General features: G+C 40.6%; 2 protein-coding genes across 3 annotated transcripts in view; one reads left to right on the top strand and one right to left on the bottom strand.

Annotated features, from left to right (window-relative positions):
- The window catches only part of CRTAP (cartilage associated protein), a 22573-nt gene extending 10081 nt beyond the window's left edge, over positions 1-12492 (top strand). The window contains exons 6-7 of one of the 2 annotated variants that reach the window (XM_080385909.1): positions 1970-2053; positions 11761-12492. In XM_080385909.1, the coding sequence (XP_080242035.1) occupies positions 1970-2053; positions 11761-11820 (144 nt within the window). In that variant the 3' untranslated portion in view covers positions 11821-12492. Of the gene's footprint in view, positions 1-737; positions 1935-1969; positions 2054-11760 lie in introns of those variants that run through there. The other variant, XM_080385910.1, reaches the window with a different exon arrangement.
- SUSD5 (sushi domain containing 5) overlaps positions 12260-22258 on the bottom strand; it is a 50068-nt gene continuing 40069 nt past the window's right edge. Inside the window, exon 5 of the mRNA XM_080385898.1 lies at positions 12260-22258. Coding sequence (XP_080242024.1) covers positions 20976-22258 — 1283 coding nt within the window. The 3' untranslated portion in view covers positions 12260-20975.

Genomic DNA, 22258 nt, shown 5'->3' with positions numbered 1-22258 from the left:
GCTAAACTCACTTCCCACTTACTCCATTTAGAACATAGATGGGTGGATGAGGATGGAAGAAGGTTCAGTACTGTATTGCATCTAATTATCTCAGTTAGAATACTGCAAAGAACCCAGAGTAAACATCAGTCCATCCAACAAAGATCATGATCTGGCTTTGAAAAATTACTCTAAAAATGGGTTTCTGTGCTGGTCTTAAATTTCCGTGTCCAAGGAAATTTTACAGATAAAAGCATCTTTGCTGTGCTTCTTGACTCCTGCAGCCTGGACTCTGACAGTCAGATTGGATTTTCTGTCATTTCTTGTTACCAGGATTTATGTCATGCAACTGAATTAACTGCTTTGTGATATTTGAGTGACTCCTTAGGCATCAGTGGTACGTGGCTGTACAAGTAGTTAGCCATTAAGCAACACATGTTCCACAAATGAAATTTAGTGCCTTCTCTTTCTCTTAGGGCATGGCTTTCTGGTGGAAGAGTTGTCTGAGTTAACCTAGCCGAAGCAACAGCAGGCATCCTGCAGGGTAACATTCCAATTGCCCTTCATGTTGCTTCTTCAGACACCTCAGTCATGGAGACCTGTACTGGCCCAGAGGGGCCCTTGATTCTTAATGCTGCATTAATACATCTGTGCAGTGCTTAGGTGATTGACTTTATCTGTAGCAGCACCACAGAGCAGTTCATGTATGCACCTTACAGGTTGGACTGATTTGATAATTACTGTTTCCTTCCTCTCAGGCCAGCCAGCTCAAGTAAGAAATACCACTCCATTGGAGTGAAGGGTTTTTTATTTCTGGACAGCTGTTACATCCCTTATCCACACGCTGGAAACCCAGGCCTGCCCTGCGGAGCCAGCCGAGACTGAGGACAGCAAAAATGCATTTGGTTCTTTCAGGCAGCAGCAGCAAGTCTGAACTCGGAGGGGAAAGGCACCACACCTTTGTCACTGCTTTTTGGGAACAGAATGGTGCTTTACAGCCATGTTGGAGACAATGTTTAATGGTAGTGGGACTGCGGGGTAGCAACAGTATGAAACTGCAAACCACAAACATATTCAGCTTACATGTGCAGCGATGACAGAACAAGGGCCCTACACATGAACTCTAAATGTTTCATTGATAGCTTCTCAGGAGCTGGGGACCACAGATAATTTAATTTTTAAATATAAAATATTGAATGCACACAGCTGTATTTTCTTGTACTTTGATCCACGTAACTGTGAACAGAGTTGCTTGCTGTCCTAATCACTTGCCATGAAAATCATAATGCCTCTGGTTTGTTTTCACAAAGTGGTAATGGGGTGACAGCAGCATTTAGCTCTGGCACTAAGCTCTAGATGTTCTTGGAAAGAGGAATTCTCCTGTTTTCCTCCCCAAGAAGAGTTAAACAGGATTATCAAAGTAGATTACTGTTGGTATTCACAAATATGAGAGTAGGTGGCTGAGGTAAACTGCTGCCCAGGCAAGCAGCTGGGGGAGTGAGGAGGGACAGGTGGGTGACTGAACAGAATTTCCCTAGCCCAGACTCAGGCTGGGGTGGTGAGTCATTATCATGCAAAATAGCTTAGTGTCTCTTTTTCCCAGAACTGCCTGCTGCCATAAGCCAGTGCACAGGGAGACAGAGACTTTCTCTTGTCCAAAGCCTGCTGGAATGCAGGCACAGGCTGCTGCTCAGCTCTGGCAGTCTCATTCCTTATTTTAAGACTCGCCAATGCTTTGAAACATGAGAAAGGGGAGAGTGCTTTGTTCTTCTCACGCCCATGGAGCCTGTGCTTAGAAAGATCCACAGAGGACATTGGATATGCTGCTTGCTGTTCTGCTGTTTCCTTTCTCAAACATTATAACCCCTCTTGGGATCTACCTTCTACTAAGTCTGGGTCTGACTTCACTGGAATAGTTTCAGGTGGCATGTGATGACACTTCCCCTGTCTTGCTACCCTGAAGTAACATTGAAATTTTGGTTTTTGATAGGAGGCAGTTCGATACCACAACATAACCACACTCCAGTTGGAAATGTATGAATTTGCCAAGGAGCATCTGATGGATGATGATGAGGTGAGTTTCCTAGAGAGGAAATCATGGCCAAAACCCCAGCAATCACATTAAAGCAAAGATGATATGTAGATGAAATTCTAGGATTTAGCTAATATGGAAAAACCTTCTTGTAACCATGACCAATTTATCATAAATTTTTCTTTTGTAAATGCAATATAAGAAACAAGCCCAAAAAACATGACATAGCATTTAAAAAAATATGGACAGCATTAACACAGAGGTTAAATACAATGCACTGAGCCCACAAAAAAAGAAAATCCACTTCACAAGCTGTAACACCAGGGGGCAGAGAAGCAGTGTGTGTGTGTGTATATATATATTTAAATTCTAGGGTTTTTATTTCTGAACTGTTGTTTAAGTTAGGTTTAAAGATCCTTATAATTTTGTCCAGAAGTGACCACCTAAATTATAATTTTTGTCAAAAGGAAGTCTTATCTGTTATTTTTTTTTCTGCACAGTAACATTTTGGTATCCCAGTCTTGCTTCTTAAATGGTTGGAATTCATGGCCAAATAACATATAATGGCTGCTATTAGACTGGAAATAAGTAAAGTGGATTTTTTGTGCAAGAAGAATAGTTAAATTGTTGAAAGGGCATTTCTTTGTCTCCCACAACTGAAATTAAAGTATAAATCATGAAGGTTTTGGATTGCTTTTTGTTTTGCTTTGTTTTCAGAACCTTTCATTTAAAGTTTTTAAAAAATATTCAAATGGTGGAATAGCTCTTTGCCAATGCCAGCAACTATGTTCAGTTATGGCATGGGGCACAGTACTTGTAATGAGCACTGCTGAGGTCTTTTTTAAGTTAGAAAACGATGGTTTATGTTAAAAAATGAAATCACCTTTGCAATTTTTATATTATCCAGCACATAGGGAGAGATTATGTTTTATAACGGAGAAGTAATAACATGTCTGTGCTGCCTTCACTATGCTAGTGACCTGAAAACAACTCTATACATAAAATTGCATTGCAAGGTTACCCGACTTTAGGAAGACTTTCCATTGTGATAAAACTCCATGAAAGACAGTTTAATAAGGTTGTTACAGGGTTAAGCTTAGACGAGGACTAGTTTGTATGGATTTTCAGCAGGGTGTGAAATACTTGAGCACTTCTTTATATTCTGGTTTTGGTTTGTGCTTTGCCCATAATGTGTTATGTTACGCATAAACTTAAGTAGTACTTTTTTCTTCTTTGATATTTGCTGCTTCAAAATACAGGGATGAATAATTAAGGAAGGGGAGAAGCAGTCCATTGTGAGGGCTTTCCCCGTGTGTTGTTAGAAGAAGGAATTACAGAAGCAGTCTTCAGCCTCAAGCACCATGTATAGAATAAACAAGCATTCATTTTCTGGCATTCATTCCTGTAGACTATTTCACTGGTGCAATTATAAATGACCTTGCAATCTGCAGGAGGGAAGTGCAGTGGAAACGTCAGTTAAACTTTTGGGGAAGTGACAAGTAAGTATCATTACACTAGATGAGCACTAAACAACCAAAATTACTGGGCCTGGTCATGCCACAGATATCCCTACCCCACACTCTGATTGTATTGGGAAAGTTACCATCCTCCTCTCCTGGGAAAAAGTTGAAGGGCTTCTGTGCCCTCCCTTACTAGGGCTGAAGAACCTAGGAGAGATGGAGGCTTGGCTCTGGTTTTTGGTAGTGAACTCATAAATCCCTGGCCACGAGAACTTGTCTTTGGCTGCAGGAGCCTTCCAGGGAGTCCAGACAGAGCAGGAATAGCACAAAGGTAAAACCACTACCTTGCAGTTTCTGCTGTATGGGCAGGACCTGGTAGTGTAAGTGGAATATTTTTTTTAATATTTCTCCTGGCACGGATAGAGAAGTTTATTCCATGGGAATGCTGAAAACTGATGAAAAACCCAGATAAGGTATTACAGTAAAACTTTTATTAAAAATTGTTAAAAATGGGGGCAACCTCTTTTTAGTGCACTCTGTTTATTTAAACCATGTGCTGCTTGGGCCATAGGCCATACCTTATGTGAGTTTCTGTGGTCCGTGTTTGCTGTCTGTGAAGTTGCTTGTGGGCCAACAAGACCATAAAATAATCTGCAGAAGAAAATCATTCTCTTCCCTTGAGTGAAGCAAAAAGATTGATGTGGCAAAAGGATCTCTTCCTATGTGAATGTGTCATTATTCCCAAGCGGAGAATCTTACTTTATTCAGACTTCTCAGTGCTCCTGTGTCCCAGATCATCCATGTGTCTTTTTAAATCCCATTAACAAAGCAAGTGAGAACATGTGGCTTCTTCCAATATACATTGCAGTAATTGCAGAGGCTGGAACATGCAGTAATGATTTTTGCATATGTCACTATGAGAAATACTGTCCTGTTCCTGTTACTTTATTAATGTTTTTCCACAAGGAAATGAAAAACTGGTTCATAACTTACATATAACTAACATAGTAGAGGTGACAGAGAATATTAATGCCAACTAGCTACAAATTACATTTTCTTAAAAGTAGTTATTATTAAATATCCTTACAGTTTTCCACAGTGAAGTTAAAAGAACATTACACAGTGTTGTCCTCTTGGTTGGCTTTTTTATTTCTGTTCAGATGTGTAATGCATAAAGGCTGTAATAGATACAACTAGTGTTGGGCAGATTTAAACAGCAAACTGAAATGTTGTTAAGAGCCAGATACTCAGCTAGTGTAGATATAACTTCAGCACTACACTAATTGTATGAGACATGTTTCTGGCCCATAGTATCAGTGTTCCTGAGAAATTTTTTTTTCAGGGATGGCTACTTAGCTGTTCTAAATTACATAAGAACCACAAGTATTTGGCTGGGATGATCCTACAATGTGATTTTTTTCTTTCTGTATTTAATCAGTAGGTGAAGAACTGTTGGCAGCTTTGACCCAATTTTTTGGCATCTTGTTCTTTTTATTTGTATATAATATGTGTGTCCATTTGTATAGTAGCCGAAATTCAAATGCTCCGTTCCCAAGCATGATGCAAAGGAGAGTAAGTGTTGAACTGATGTGACTGGTGGAAAGAGTATATACGGAATAGCACCAAAGCACGAGGGCCCAGTGGACTGACTACTGATGGCAAATAATAATCTGAATTCAGCCTATTTTTCTGTTTGGGAATCGCAACTTTTTCAGCCTTATTAACTCACTTTTTGCATATGTTCAAATGATTTATAGAAGAACGCTCGTAATGGCAAGTTGTAATTGCAGACCTGTAAACCTTGCCCTGCCTGCGACCTCAGACCAACAGGGCTGCAATAGCACTGCTACACTGAGAAGAGCTGGTGGCAGCTTGGTATTGTTATGATCTCTGTTCAACATACGCTTCTTTAAAGAAAAAAGAAAATGTTCTTTTTCATCATCACTTCCTAGTAGAGTTACTGCCCCTGTGGCTGGCTCTCCAGAAGCTTCCTGCTTTCTCAGCTTGCTTCTTTATCTTGGTCAAAGGTGTTCCTCCTTCTATTTAAACAACCTACCACGGGAAGCTGCAGGCATGGTTGGGCTTAAAAGGCAGGTGCTTATCCCCAAGCTGCAGGTGCCGACATAAGGAGGAATTTTTACCTGCCCAGATTTTCTTAATCTTCTGCGTGCAGCATAAAGCAGGCAAGTGAGCATAAGTAGAGCTCAGAAACAAAGCCACTAGAAGGCTTCTGTTCTCAGTGCAATGGGAGCAATGTTGAAGTTGCTCTGAAACTAGGTTGACTCATGTTTTATAGGCATTATAAAAATTTTAAGAGGAAAACACATTTATTGGATTACTGTAAAATACTATTGTAATAACTGCAGTGTACTGCAATCTGCCATAGCATACAAGAAAAGAACAGTTATGTATTCAGAATAGATCATTAAAAAATGCAATGGAAAGATACCTGAGAAAGTAGTTAATATGAGTGTAAAGAACAACTAGGCTTTTTTAATATTGGAAAAAAAACCTACCTAAAAGCATGTGACAGTGGGTCACGCTGTGGACTAAGTATCTGAAAAATAAACAAGTTAAGGGCCAAATAATTTTTCTGCACAAAGAATTGAGGGATTTTTTTTTCCCCCCTGCTAGAATGTGAGGAATGTACAGCCTGGTCTGTGCTGCTCATGGAGGGTCTGGGAGGGCTTTGAGGTGGTTACAGTGACCTCCTGTGTTTTAACTGAAGGTTAGATCAAGGAACTTTTTCTTGGTTGAAGGCTGAATAAACCTTTCAGGCTGAGCCACTCCTTGACACATGCCTTACTGTTATCCCGAAATAATGTGTTGCCCTGCGAAATATGGCTGGCCAGCGGGCTGTGTGGTGTGCATTTGCAGCATATCAGGCCCACAGAGCACATGTCCTCCACAGTCACCCATATGAAACCTCTGTCTTCAGTGTTCCAAGATGGTCATTCACCCTTGAAGAAAATCCACTGCTTTTCATAACCTGACTCTTTGTCACTACTCCCATTAGTTACTCAAATTAGTTACCAGGGCCGTTACAAGACAATTACTCATTAGTTACAGGGCAGCCCTGAGTTATTCTTGCAGAGGCTACCACAACCTTGCTACCTACACCCAATACCTAAGGGAATCAAATCTGTTACTCTGTTAACAAGCTTCCAGTCATTAGATCTTTAACCTTTAGCAAAATCTGTATTTTTGCTATGAAGGACAGCTGGGGGACATTTTGTGGGATACATGTTTTCCTTCTAGGTCATAGATAGTAAGGAAACAAAATATCCAGCTAATTCTTGCTCTGTGTATTGTCTCTTAAGGCTCAGTTTGTTGTCTGAGTTAGGATAAAGACTTTCTTATTCATTTGCTGATTGTCACACATGAAAGCATGTTCATAATATTTTTCTTTAGTTCTTAATTCATTCTCTGAAGAATGGGCTATCCCACTGCAGTGCATATGAAATCCCTATAGGAAAGGCCTTCAGCAGGTCTGCGTGGAAAGTATGGGTTATTGCAAGAAAGCTGTTTTTTCCCAGAACTTTTCCAGTTCACACTGAGAAAGGACAAAACAGGTTGTAGGTGGAGGTAAGGACCTGTGAATGATTAATATTTGCTACGCAGAAGGCAGTCTTTGCAACCAACTTTGCAAAGTGTCTGGGTCTGTCAGCGAGCAGTACAAGGGCTACTGCTTCCTACTGTTTTTAAATGCTGCTGTCGAAAGAAAAGCTGGTGCTGGACCATCAGTCTCAAGTAGGCCATAACTGAGCCATGTATTGGTAGCTTTTCCTCTTTGCTGTTTATTTTAATAGCTGGCTAGGAGTCTCCAAACAGACGTTTCTTCTAAAAGGTTGTGTTTTGTGTGTGTGAATGCAGCATTTAATATTGCATAAGGGCCAGCAACAGTCCCTGGCCCAATGTGTACCTTGGTCTTAGACACTCAGCTTGTGGTAATAAGTGAGGAGTTCTGCATTTTTGTCCTTTTTAGGACTTATTTTTTCATATGATCTAACTTCACTTGGAATAGTGCACCAGTCTCACTAGCCTGGATTAGCTTATTCAGAATTGACCAAGGACTCTTTTAATTTTTTATTATATCCACCTTGTCAAGTACCCTCCGTAAAACCTTTTTGAGTTACTTACTGTGGTACAAAACTTGTTTTTTCTGTTTGTGCCTCTGTTCAGCTGTTAATCTAAGCCAAGGGTGCTCAATATGCATATCTCTCACATAATTAGAGGCTCCAGTCAGATCAGCTTCTGTGATTCTTCTTACCACTCACATCAGTCTGGGAGCATTTCCTTCCTGCTGTCCAATGTCATGCATGTTTCAGGCTATACCTGAAATGGTATATATATACACCATTTAGTATATATAAATTTGGTATATACCATCTTTTCCCATGCATTTTTGCTCTGTCACTCCCACCTTCGACTGACTGTCCCTGGATTGGGAGAGGGAAGAGGTTGGTAGCACAGAGAGGGAGATGATGGGGTGCCAGCAGAGCTGTTGTACCTGGCCTCCGGTGCAAACCAGGAGGCGATGACCGTGGACCGAGGGCCAGCTTGCTAACGAGGATGTGCTTCACTGCAGCTGACCAAGCAGTCCGCATGTGCGTACTTTCCAGTGGTGGTGGTCTAACTACCACGCATGTACTGGTCTGGCGGCAAACCCTTCTCTTCCCCAAGCTTAGTCAGACTTCACATACTGATTTACTAGCTGCCAGCCAGCCATCTGCATCACGCTTTGGGCCATATATTGCTCAAGTCTGGTTTACATCAGCACTGTGTCTGAGCAGCATATTTGTGTAACCTGCATTAGAGCTGGGTGGCTGTTGTCCCCTCTAGTAGCTGGCAGCAGAAAGAATTAGGGGTTTGCAGCTGACTTTGCATGTAAAATTTGATGTTCTTCCTATTAAGGTAGGTAAGAGCCAAAGAGCATACCAGATAACAGGAGGAACACCGTCACGCTGAATGCTTAAATCATATCAGAGAATCATTTCAGACTGCAAATCCGCAGGCCAGCATGAAGTTATTAGATATCTGTGGGCAGGAGCCTTTTTCCCTGGAATGAACACTTGTGAAATACTTGCCAGCTTCAGTCACGCAGAATGCCTGGTGCGGTGTCAAGTGAGTGCTAATGGGGCAAAGACAGTGATCAGTCTGGTCATAGCTGCTGGTGTGACAATGTGATCAGCTCTTCTGACGTAGTGTTATCACCTTTGCATTAGGCTGCCAACCACACTATAGAAAACTTGCAAATGTTTGACATTCTGACCATGAACACACAGGCAAAAATACTTTTAATTATGGGGTTGGTTTGTCTTTAACTGTAATCCGGAGTTTTTGTCTTTTCAAAAATAATCAACATCCAGGCAATTTTCCAGTTGTATTACAATGTATGTGTATTGTTTAGGCAAGTATTTTTATATTTTTGCTGTATTTCAACCTCTCTTACTCTGCAGTACTTCTCATTAGACTGCAGCAGCTTCCATCATACTTTACTTTAGAGATCAATTTCAGGCACCAGAGATTTCAGATTTCAGTAAATTTTTTTTCAAATACTATTGCTTTTAAATACCCTTTTCCATTTAACACTTGGGCTTCGTACATATTTCTGGGTTTGAAAACATACCAGAAGAAAAAAACCTGAATTCTGTCTGGATCCTCTGTGTCTTTTGAAATATCCTATCTTACTGATGAGTGTGACAATAATATGGATTGAATTAAGTTCCCATATGGTCGAGTTACCAGAGGTACAATATTGAATTTCCCATGTCTTCCTTATACTTAATTCTGAGTCATCCAGTCAGATGTTTATGCCTTTGACTCTACCTCTCGGACTTTTACCTTTTGAGAGTTGTCTTTGCAGGTAGACTGAGGAGAGAAATCCTTTTTAATAGCTGTTACTCTTTCATCACACTACAATCCTGAGGTGTAAAAGAATCAGTCCAAATTAGATCTGGGACCCCTGTAGGAGACAGCCATATTCCCACTCGCATAACTCTGTTTGGAGTTAATGGGACCTGCCTGTCTCTAGTCCTTTAAGAGGCACCCAACTGCTTGTGCCTACAGTTTTAGGAACTGCGATAAAACTTGACCTGAAGTCCTCTGAGCCTCGGTTTCTGTATCTCTCAACTGCTTGCATAAGTCACTGTGTTGGATCTAGTGGCTGTTTTCTTCATGTGCATTTGTGAAGTGGTATTGAGTTCCTCCCACGATTGGGCTCCTTAGGCAATCAAAATACTTCTAACAAAGGAGAACGTGCAGAAATGTCGAATTCCTGTTTTCCAGTTGCCAGATTTCCTGCAACCAGGAAGACAAGTAGGGAATATGAAAGTGCTGGCATTTTTTCTTGTGTTTTTATTGAATTGGGTACTTGGATTTTTTGAACAAATTCAAAGCAAAATAAATCGCCATCCTTCAGGACTTGCTAAAACCACTTCATAGTTGCAAAAACTCAACAGTATTTTGAGATGGAGCTGTGAAGCAGGGAACAAGAGCAGCAGTTGTTTCAGCCAGCTTTCCTCCCACTTTTATTTTTGTTTGCTTGGTTCTCATTCTTTCTCTCCTTGCTAATTACACATCTGAAAAATACGATGTTAATATTTTTGATCGCTGTATCCGTAATACAATTGTTGTATTCAAAATAGACCAGTTTTCTCTATTTCCTTTTATTATTTTCACTGACAGAGGTTTCAATGGCCTTTCCTCACCAGAATAGAAAACTGTAAAATTTAGAGCCTTAAACTGAATGTGTCTGGAAGGTGCTGTCGTCCTAAGGGAATACCCTTCTAGACAAAAATGTCCTTAAAATTTAATTAGTATTTTAAGATACTGTTTGCTGTCTTCATCAGGCAGGCTTAGAAGCCTCATACTGTTCACAAAGGCTTGGAATGGAGGGTGAAGGGAAGAGGGAGAATGAACATCCAAGCAAGGATGACTTGCTTGCAACATAACTATTATAAATTATCATTATTTTAAACTTGAGAGTGAGTAAGAGCTGATCAGATTTTCCAGCAGAATATTTTTCTATCAGAAAGTGACAATTTGTTTTGGGAAAAAAAGAGAACATCTTAAGACCTTTTTAGAATATAGGTTTATGTCCAGAAAGGAAAAACAGGAAAGTTTTAAAAGAACACAGTTAAAACGGTTTAACAGAACATTATAGTTACTAGGATAAAGTGTTGGAAATGTAAAGTTGAGCATCCACATTACCCTTACAGCTCACCATTTGAGTTGTATCAAAGAGTGAAAATATGCAGAGGCATTCCCACGGGGTCTCCCGTCTCAGTGTTGTTTCTGAACTCTGCATGGAAGGCAAATTGTGAAATACTAGTATTTCTGAGGGTGCCAGCAGATGGGCTGCTACAGTCAGTTTTGAGTCGTCTGAGATGCTGCTGCACGTTTGCTGTTAGCTACTTGCTTTTTGCTACTGAAGGTTGCCTTGGGCTGATAGCGATTACAACAGGTTTTAGCTCAGTTGCTGTAGCCTGGCTGACAAGGCAGTGAATTCCAGCCAGTGGGGCTGTATCATCCCATAGTACTCAGGCTTGACTGCAGAAAGACGTTTGACTGTGGTATATAACACATAAATACATTAGGAGTAGCTTAAACAAAGTAAGTTGGATTGTTCTTTTGTGCTGGTACCCTGTATTAGTATAATGGAGCTTGTAAATACAATATTTTCAGGCCTGAATCTAAACCCAATGTGTTTGTTTCCAGTGTGGAAAACATTCTAGTGTCTCTGGTTTTTTGCATTTTTGCTGCATTGAAACATGGCATGTGAAGATCTGTGGTTGAAAATGGAGAAGGTGTGTGCTGAAGGGTATGGCAGAGGGCATAAACAGTTAGAGCAGACAGATGTGAAGTCGAAGTTATGGTTCTACAAAACATTTTGCTTTGAATTTTTAAGCTTTCTAAAATTCTTTAAAGTTTTAAGGGATTTTAACAATTTCCTAATTTTACAGATGCTTTAAACATTTATGCCTCTACTGTCCAAGTTTGAGTATTTCATTGTCTATTTAAATACCTGAAAAAGTACAAGAAGATTTACTGGGAAGTGTAACATTTCCTTCTTTTAAGGTCTGTATGTCACTGCAAGTACTTGTGCTACCCCTGTGTGGGCCGTTTAGTTCCACTTTATAGGCTTGTTGTGCTAGCTTCTGTGTGAAGGGTGTTAAAAATATTTAGATTCTGTTATTACGGTTTATGTTTATATTAAAGTAGTTAAAATTTTCCACTGTTTTTGCAGTACAGGGTTAACTTGTTTCTGTTAAATATAATCCTTTCTAGGGTGAAGTTGTGGAATTCCTTGATGAGCTGTTAGAAGTGGACGAAAAGAAGGAATCCTGATGAGTGAAATCACCACAAAGTGTTTTACAAACGTGAAGACTCACCATTGCTCCTTACTATTGTTTTTGGTCACCTGTAGTTCCAGTTAGATATACCTCAAAGCTGCTCCTTTAAGCTCCACCTTAAGTCACAAGATCCACTCCTGAAAGGTCACTTCTGTGCTGCACTGACTCTTCCATGAGTGTGGCTTTCCACTGTGCATTTACAGAATTGGTGCCTATGGGTTTTCCTCCTGAGCTTGCTTTCCTTTACACAAACACGACAAAAGAGACTATCTGTATCTTCTGGGCTGACACTTAAGGTTCCTCATTTCAGTGCTCTTCCACTAAGTTATAACAGTACAGCTAAATTCCAAAGAACTTTTGTCAGATTATGGACCATGGAAGACATAACAGTTCCTCTAGACTTTCTGAGCTGTGTATTGTATTATTTATGTATGTCTTTTTCTGTGATGATGAATAAAGTGATACTGAATCCCAGTGCACCTGCAAGATGTTAGGATACATTCAAATAGCTGAAATAAGATGATCAACAAAGCACAACTAGTGGCCTTGTAAAAAATGCTTAAAGAATTCCGTAAGCAGTGTTAATCTTTCTTAAAAACTAAATTAAATTACATGACATGAAACTGAGGTCACTTATAAATGAATAATAAAGAATTTCTTCTTCCTACCAATTCTTACTCTTTCTGTTGAAACAACTTGTGATTCCTGTGTGAGGTCAGGCCAATCTTGTATAAAACAATGGTGATCGCCATACTTAGTGTTCTCTTCTGTAGAAAAGAGTTTGCATGTTTTTTTCAGTCTGGTGGGACTTTTTCATCCGAAAGTAAGTACAAGTGGAGACTGAGGCAATTTTAAGTGGAATCTTGAAAAATATTTGCATGTGAAATCTTGACATTTTTGTTAATTATATGGGGCAGAGTCCAATACAGAAGTACTTTGAAGGCCCAGAAAATACTGTTTTAGAGAAGAGTAGTGAATTAGTACCTCAGGGTACTGAAGAACAGAAATGTCATTGACCACAGACGAGGATTCAGGATTTCATCCTTTGCTTTCCTGTCTTGTTTTTAAGTTCAAGTCCTACAAGTGGTTTCATTCCACTTACGTCAAAGTAGACAAGTGCATTCAGTGCTTTTATGACTGAACCCTGATTCAGCTGAATGAGAGTGAATTGCAAAACCAAAATCTGCTTTAGGTTTTTAAAAAGACAAAACGTGATCTACACTATCTTGCTGAGTGGTTGCTGCTGTAGTTCATCGGTGTTGTAGAAGTACGGTATCTACACCATTGAGTGTCTGCAGAGAATAAGGGGAATCCACAGGATTAGTTTTAAGTGTCCTCTGTCCTGTGGCAGCAATGAAACAATTTTAAAACATTAAATTGTGTGTGAAAGATATTTGGAAGATCAGTTTGGGTTTTTTTTTTCTTCTTTAATATAAATCACAACTAATCCACTGAGGTTGATGGGCAGACCATTCTATTCTCAAAATGAAAATCTATTAAGAGCCTTTTAAGGAGATTTTCCCATTCCACTTGTGGTGACAAGACCAGAATCTAGCTTGCTATATGTTTCGAACATAGAGAAAGTATATCAGATTCCCTTACATTTTCTGTTCCATGCAATATTAGCACTCTATTGTAAATTCATATAAGAATTTACTTTTTAAAAGTCACAAGCAGTTGATTGTAAACCATCACTTCCCCATGAAATATATGTATTGTGATACCCAGCTGGGTTAGCTTCTCCAGTTTGTCCCTAGTTTTTTCCTGCTGGAGGTGTATGCTCAAGGGAGAGGTTACTGCACTGCAGGCCTCTCTTGTCCTTCTGCTTTCCAAACCTGCACAGGACAACTCCAGATTTCCTCCTCAGGAGCTCAACCGTTGATGTTAAGGTCATATGCCCAAATAACTTCACCTTTATACTCTAGCTCCCAAATCCAGAAATCCTGCTATTGAAGGGCATGGAGCTGGTTGGAGATGGATGTATCCACGTGCGTTGCTGTCGTTTTATGTTTTTCATTTACTTTTTTCTCATTGCAGTGTACCAAACTGACTTAGGAGCTCTGCCAAGCACCGGCTGTTGTCTGGCTATTTGTTTCTGTAGTGGCCTCGCTCTTGTGTGCTGTCCGTGGGTACCACGATGCAAAATCTTAAAGACTTGCTAAAGAGGTGCCTATAACATGTTCCTGGACCTGAGGCTTTCCATAGCTATACATCTTGTGTGGAAATAACATGTGTAAATCAGATTTTGCCTGTTGGTGAAACAAGCAGCATAGACTACAGTAGGTATGAGATGACAGAAAGTCAGTTCCAGGTTCTCTTCGCTTTGCCACCCAGAATTACTTCTTTCCAGTTAAAAGAACCCCCTTCCCCTCTCCAGCAGTAATTGTCAGATTGCTGTAGTCTCGTTTAAAGAACGAGGTGTGTGGTAAAATGCTGTAATATTTTCACTCTACTGGTGGAACACTGAGCACCGGAGTTAACCTGTTCTGTGATTCATTTGACTTCAGTGAGTTTCACCGGGGATACATTTAGCACCTATGAACCCTAGTTTTTCCTTTTCATCAGTTATTCGACCACTGCAAGTCTCTGGGGTATGATAAATTTCCTGGTAAGCTTGCGATTCTGTCTAAGGCTTCTTCAGCTGATCTCTTTTCATGTCCAGTCATTTCCTTGGCGCTCAACCTTACAACTGAAATCCCCTGCCACTGTGCCTTCTCAGGTGGGGATTTCGTGATTTACTAAGATGTCCATTAGCCAATGATTTGTTGTTCTTAAGCCTACTTTAAGTAAGCCTGATGTCCTTTACCGTTCCATTTAACTTGAGGAGGCAACTGATACTCTTGCAGCCTCCTGAAATGGCACTATATGATCCCTTTTTCATTTTGTTCAAGTGTCTGTGGATTTTTTCTGGCTTTCTTAATTTCCACTACATATGGTCTCAAGCCAGTTCAATCTTAATAAGTACAAGTAGTTCTCAAACCCTTGTTCTTTTCTAATGAGAAATAGCTCCTCTTCCAGTTCTTCAGTATTTATTGTGGCTTTTTTCAGCATTCTCAGGTTCTTTTAACTGCTTTTTCTTTTGCTGCTGCTATTGTTAAATGCCAACATTTACATGTGACTGCAATAAATTAGTGTCTTTTCTTCCACTTCTCTGATCTTGCCAGCTCTTCTTGGGAGGCTGCGGGAATATGGTTCTTGCCTTCCTTCTGCCACCCCAGATTCTTGCAGTTGTGAGTTGTCTGCCTCAGATGTTAGCAGCTTCTGCCTAACCCAATGGGATATTCAGGGTTTTTATTCTGTTTCTTTTTTTGACAAAGCTCACAGTATGATGCTGATGCTCAGGGAAACATCATTTTGTTGAAGCCACCATGTTCATGTGACTGGCTTGAACGTAGCATCAGCACCCTGTGTCTGCTGACCCTGGGCTAACCCTGGAGATGAGATTCATATTGACCTTGGTAGTAGTATAACTTGTTGTAGAGCTGTACAATTACACTTTTTAATAATTGTTCACGTTCTAGTAACAAAGGTGGCTGTTTGGGTAGCTGCTGTTGGCCTCTGATCCTCCACTGCTGCCCATCAGCAAGTCTGCAGTAATGCTGAGCATGTTGTTCAGTCACCACTTCAAGGTGAATGGGGGGTGAAGCCCATCTGCTGGCAGCTGGCTGGCACAGGGGTCTGCATGCAACGTGGGTCCTGTGCTTGATCTCTTGTTGGATGGCGTCGTGCATGACAGGGAGCTGCTAGAAAGCTGAAGGTTAAACTGAGTCACAAATGCAGGTGCGCTGAAGCGGGTATTTGGGTATGTGAAAAACACAGGTACTAGCTGTCAGAACAATCTTTCTTAGGTAAGAACCAAAGCCTGGGCAAGGGAAGGGATTCATAGGTTGGAAATCAGTGTATCTGACAGGCTGTGCTAAGTATGTAATCTTTTCCAAATTAATGCCTGCTCTTACTGATAGTAATTCTTCATGTATTTCCAGCTTCTTGCTAATTCATCCTCAGTAGCAATATTCATTAAAAAAGGAAGAAGGGTGGTAGTGATTTTTCTCCACAAAGTTTAATTCTGTTCCCATAAAATAACATTGCAGGCTCTGTACTTCTGTGTTCAGTGATCCCAATAGCCGATAAAGTCAGCTACAAAACCCAAATACTTTTAGAATGATCAGTTCTGGCAAATTGAATGGGAATTCAAATGTCCTGCTGGGCCCTTTCATTCACCGTAGTAGTTCTGCGAGCGGACCTTCATCACTTCTGTTGACAAGGCAAGAGCCAAAAGCAAATTCAAATTGCTCCATTTTCCAGAGCTTCACTGCTTTGAAATGCCGATGAAATATAAACCCAAAAGTTAGTCGGATGCTGTTTGCAGTTCACCTGGAAAGCCCGTCTGACCAAGGAGATGCCACTTCTTCATACTGGCTGGAGTAAATTCGAGGTGGGTCTCCCCAAGACAAGCTGTCCCCCTGCAAATCCTACAGCATGTCTTGCTTTTACAAAGCTTTTTCTCAATAGACCATTGCCATTAATACCCGCCATGTATCTCCACATCCTTTACAGTGAATTATTGGTCTATATTGATAATGAAGGTGGACTTGGAAAATCTTTCAATTTCTAGAGAGTCTTCATGAGACATGGTTTAAATAGCATGCAAATTTTACAGCTTTGAAAACGGAGTTGTGATTAGACAAAGATTTGTTGGATTATAAAAGTACAAGTGTTTATTATGGCTGGTACTGAGAATAAACAGTTGCCTGCATATGCCAGCTACTATGGAAATATGTTTTTAAGTTCTAATGCGAGCTGTAAACCAAAGCTACTTCAGTTAAAAAAATTCAATACTTAAACTGTGGGGAGAAGTAGTTGGTGCCAGAGAAAACATTCCCATTTAATAATGTTTGAACATAGAGCTGTGATGCAGTTTGTAGCAAGGCAGTGAGAAAAACCCACAACTAATCCTTCATTGCAGCTGTCTGAACTTTTGGTTGTCTGCCATACTTTAAACAGCGACTTCTTTTTTCTGGTGACTCAAGGCTTGAATGACCTAGTGTGGAGAGTTTAAGCTATATACAAAAAAGAAGTTAAGCAAGAAGTCGCCAAAGTAAGTTGGGTTGCACACCCAAGCAAATCAGGGGTTTGTGTCTTAAGTCCTCTTCAGTGCCTAGGAAAAAATATTAAAATAAACAGATACCTTTTTTTTATTTATTTATTTTTGGCAAGGAAATATTCAATGGTTTAGACACCCATCTCTCCTCCCTCCCCTCTGCTCTCTCTCCTTAGAGTACCAATGATATATGAAAATTAAATTCTGTAGAGTTCTGAATTTTTAAGTTTATAAATGCTAACCTTTTCTGTAGAAAAAAAAACTTTCTAAGTTTTCTTTGATTATTTAAAACCTTTCCTTCCCTTTGATTTATCTCACGGGTAGGCCTTTTAAGCAGCATGAAGTAACAAATGTGCTTTTTTCTTGCCTAATTCTTCTGCAAAGTAACTTTGGAATTTGCATACTTTCAAGGGGAAATATGGGGGTCAGAGGTGTAACTTTATGTGACTACTAACTTCAAAGAAAAAAATTGAGTCTTTACGCTTTTGCCCCATTCTCACTATCACTTATCTGAAAAGGGGTTGAACATGTAAGTATTATCCTCAGCTGGTGGTAACCCTGTAGTTTGACAAGTCTTACAACTATCTACTCATTTCTTGTTATGACTCATTTTTAAAATGTTCATTCATAGCTACGTATCCTCATCTTTCACAGCTATGTATTATGTTGTATCTTTGCATTACGAATTATTTAATATATATAAAAAAAGAAGAGGTAACTTCTTTTCATTGCAGAAGAAAAATATCTATGCTGGCTTCAATGCCTGTGGCAACAAATCCCCAACGTAATAGCTTTTGAGGTATGCAATATGTACAGTATTGCATAGAGATAGATGTATATATTCACATACAGTATAAATACAGTATGCAATAGGGCAGTACAGCACCACAAGTCATATATTATCACCTAGCTGCCAAATGCAAGGATGAGCACAGACATTGAGGGGATTTTAGCCCGAGAGCTTAATACCTGAAATCCATGACCCCAGTGTTTCTGTGCAAAGGGGAGCAAACACCCTTTGGTTACAAGGGCTTGAACCCCCAAACAGTGTCAGCAGTTTGATGTTACACCCCACAGTGTCACCGCCCAGCCTCCCTGACAGCACATTCGTACAGGGCTCTGCCCAGATGCAGCAGCGCGTGATCGACATGAAATGGGGGCCCAGTCAATAGGTAGTTGTCAATAAAGGAGGGGAAAGGGAGGTCGTATCAGTCTCAACACCAGTGAGCTGATTCTGGCCAGCCTGTTGCAATACGTGGCTTCCCTAGAGGAGGAATACGTGACTTCTATCTCAGAGCCACAGACCAGTCTCTTAATGACTGGATGTCCCCACCACAAAATCCCTCCTGACATTTCCCCCTTTCCTTTTTCCTTTCCTAATTTCAACCCACAGCTGGCACTTTCAGCTCTTAATTCCCTGCAATAAGTAACTCACCCCCTACTGTATTTTGACCATACCATCTTCAGGTTTTGTATTTGCTGTACTAGATTTATTGTTCGCCATCCCTACTGTCTTTGATTAGCCAAGTTTTGCATCCAAAAGGAGGCCTAAGTCAAATGTATCGTTCATGGGCTGTTTATCCCCATCTGTTCATCAGTTTTCCCAAACTCCCTGAATCATGCTGGTGAAGTGAAAACCGTTGAGTACAAACAGATGCTGCTGCAAAAGGGGGTAGATGATCTGAAGCAGAACTGGGCTGGCAGCCTAAGCTAAACACTTTTCAGCTAATTTTTTTAGTATCGAACTGTCTTCTACAAGAATTATCCAAGTGGCAGACCTATCTTTTCTCTATAAACATGTGGGCATACTGGATGATTTGCACAAGAACACACACAAGTGCTTCCTTTCCTGTTTTTTGCAATTTGATTTTTATTTAAATACCTCCAAAGCATTGTTAATGTACATTTTCTTCTGGTTCATGAGTAACAAGCATTTCTAAGTCTCAGATAAGATCCCTGTACAATTTGTGTTTGTAATTATATTTTGAATCTCATTTTCACATGTTCAGTTCCTGAGCCAAATAGTATTGACTTTTCATTTTGAATGATGCTACACAGAACTGTAATGCATGCTCGTACCTTTCAGTTAAACAATATTTTTAATGGATGTTCCTGTGTTTATTTTTCAGCATATTTCCATGAGATTACAGACTGTATGTTTTAGTTGAGTTAACAGTCTCCATAAAGTTGCTTAGTGCAAAATCCATTGTTTTTTTTAAAATGTTGCTGCATAAAAAAATAGTTTACAACAGAATTGTAGGTTATTTCATGGTCTAGAATGCATTAAAGGCATAAAGTCATGCACATGTCAGAGAACACGATATTTACAAATCTGTACAGTTTCTGTCCTTCTTTATTTACTGTGGCTCTTGCCAGGCAATCAGGTTCAACTCTTCTCACTCTGAGGTCAAATTCTCCAAGGTAACATATAGCCGTTGTCTAAACCCGCTTTGTTTCCCTTACCAGCACTGAGGTTGACGGCTGTATGTCTGACGGGCCCAATTCTGCACTCCATTTCATAAAGTCTACCTTCCATGGAGTCAGAGACGGTTGCCATTGTGACTCAAGGCAGAACACAGAAACGGGTGAACTCCACCCAGTCGCCTTCTCTTACTCCAGCATTTTGGTGTGTGGAATTACTGGCATATTTTGGCTAAGGCAGTACAATAGAGTGGCAGATGAATCTATTTCTGACCTGCAGATTATTCACAGTTGCCAGTCTTTTCTCCTGTTCATTCAGAAAGGTAAGGAAAAGTATTTTGTGCTAAACTCACCAGAACTATATTAAGCGATTCTAGAAAACATCCTCCCCTCTCTCCCTGTTTATTTTCAGAACTGCTGGATATGGAACACGCTGTTAGAAAAGCCTCCGTGTGTTTACACCAACGCCCAGCCTAAAAGCCAAGTGGATGCGATATCTTTCTCTTCCAGGTTTTGCTTTATCTTTAAAACCACAATAAGCAGCACTCAAGATGGATACCCATCTCCCACAGCCAGTGTCCACCCCAGGCACACCTCCAGCTGATGGAAGAGCAGAACGGAGAAAATCAGTCCTTCCACAGAGTTCGTATGGCAGAAGTATCATATGTGGCTTCAGTTGCCAGAGGTCTACTGGCTGTGAATCAGCGTGAAATTCAGCATCTTGGCCAGTCGGTGTCCTGTTCAGAAAAGCAGCTGACTTTATACAGGGTTCCCCTGGAAAGTGCTTTATCGCTGTTTGACACCGTGATAAGAGGCTCTTCATCATAACACCTGGAATCAAAGGTGCTCTGACTCCTCTCCTGCTGATACTCAAGGAAGAATGGCACTTAGAGTATTCTCCGAATTCCAGGGAGACATCATGAATTCTATAAAAAGATTAGTATAACAACGGCACTTCTTCACTAAGGCTAAAAGAACGTCTTCCAGAAAAATAGCGTAATGATCCAACATTGGTGGCTTGTTAAATTCACAATGTTGAAGAAAAGTACCTTAGTAATCATTGCAATACTATCCATTAAAGTATGGTAGCAAATAGTTTTTCTTTTTAAGACACATCAGGTAGTAATTTGTTACGGTGGTTTATCCTGACCAGCTTGGGCAGGTTCTAAAAAAGGAACAAGCACCAAATGTGTGGTTGCTCCAAAAACATCCTTCTCCCCTCCTTCTTCCCCTCTTCCACTGAGAATAGACCAAGAAGGCCTGACCAGCCCAGCCATTACATTATAACCAGGTAACACAGAAATTAATCAATTAATTTATTATTAATAGGAGCAAAATGTGAAAGCGGAACAAATTTTAGATGTACTACCAAGCACACTGTGTCCTGCTGGTGTCTCCAAAAGACCCTTGTGATAACAATGTACAGATTCTTTAACTCTGAAAGGTCGAATATACTAAACTGTGATTTCAAAAGGTTGAATCTTTTCTGTCTTCTATGTTCTTCTAGCATTCTGTTTTTCTTTCTGCTTTCTGCACTGCTGGATTTTAGCATCCATGAGTCATGCGATCCTTCTAGCATCAATAGGTTTTTCTTCCGATTTCTAGCATCTCTGCCAAAAGACCCCTGGTTAGACTTTCTGCATTTCGATGTGCTGCTGGTGGTAGTGGTGGTAGCAATGATGTCTGGGTTGACACCTTCCATTTAGTTTATAGACAGAATTTTTCTGCTGCCGTTTTTTGAAAAACCACACAGCCAGTACGGCTGCAACCAGTAACAAGCAGAGAAGAATCACAATTACTGCTATGATGGCACCTTTGCTGGACTTGGGGCAATCCTCCCCTTCACATGGCTCGGAAGTAGGGACGGGCTTTTCTCCAAGGCCCTGGGTGAGATTTTCTTGCTCAGCTGATTGCTGGGACGATGTATCAGTAACGATATCTGGAGCTGGTGCAGTGGTTGCTACTTGTGCTGGGTAGGTGGTTGTTTCTTCTGGTTCTGCATACGGAGTGTGATCGGAGGGGCTGCCCATCACAGAGGTTTCTGACACAGACATTTTTAAGCTGGTTATGTAAAACAGCATCGTTGTACCAGGCTCCTGAGTCATAGTTTCCAGAGATGTAGTTGGGTGGTCCCATGCAGCATCATCATAACCTCTGCTCATGCTTAAGTTCTCCAGGCCACTCACTGACGTAAGTGGTATCGGTGTCTCATTGGCTCCTTCATCATCCGTCCTCGTTGTTGCTGCCACAATCTGTGTTAAACCCTCCTCTGGGGCTGGGCTACCATTGCCTGGTTTTCTTACTTCAACGTGATTTGGCTGGTCAGGTGTGAGGACGATGTCGTCTTCTGTTCCCATCGAGCCATCAACCTTATCCCCCTCCTCTTCGTCATCCTCTACCACTTCTTGTGTTACTGGATAGCCATCTAGCCATGACTCGTCAGTAATGGCAACTGCATCTATCTCTGTCTTTGTATCATTAGTCGTGAGAATGGGTCCGATGGGGAAATCCTCACTGTCGTAAAACATTTTGGCACCAGGTTCATCATAAGCTGTCTTCACTCCAATGCGGTTGTCACCTTCAGAAAGCTGTGCTTTAGTGGAATCATCTGTCTCCTTCTCTGATTCAGGCTCACTGAAAGCCTCCGATGGAAACCAAAACAAGTTTTTTTGGCTTAGGAGTGAGACGGGAGACTCGGTTGGTGCCCTGCTTCCTTTTTCAGAAGTGTCTGTGTCCTGAGTAACACCTCCGGTACCTTCAGTTCTTCCTTCCTTTGAACTTTTACTGAAGGAAAGCTGTTCTTGCTCCTGCTCGATTTCCTCTTTGCCATTTATGTGTTCATTCTCAGCAATAGGTATCGATCTGTCATCAGGAAAGTTATCTTCATAGTCAATGTGTGCCTCAGTTTCAT

This window comes from Falco punctatus (genome assembly GCF_963210335.1).
Source record: "Falco punctatus genome assembly, chromosome: 4".
Taxonomy (NCBI): domain Eukaryota; kingdom Metazoa; phylum Chordata; class Aves; order Falconiformes; family Falconidae; genus Falco; species Falco punctatus.
Note: the sequence above shows the minus strand (reverse complement) of the source record. Positions and strands in the feature narration are given on the sequence as shown.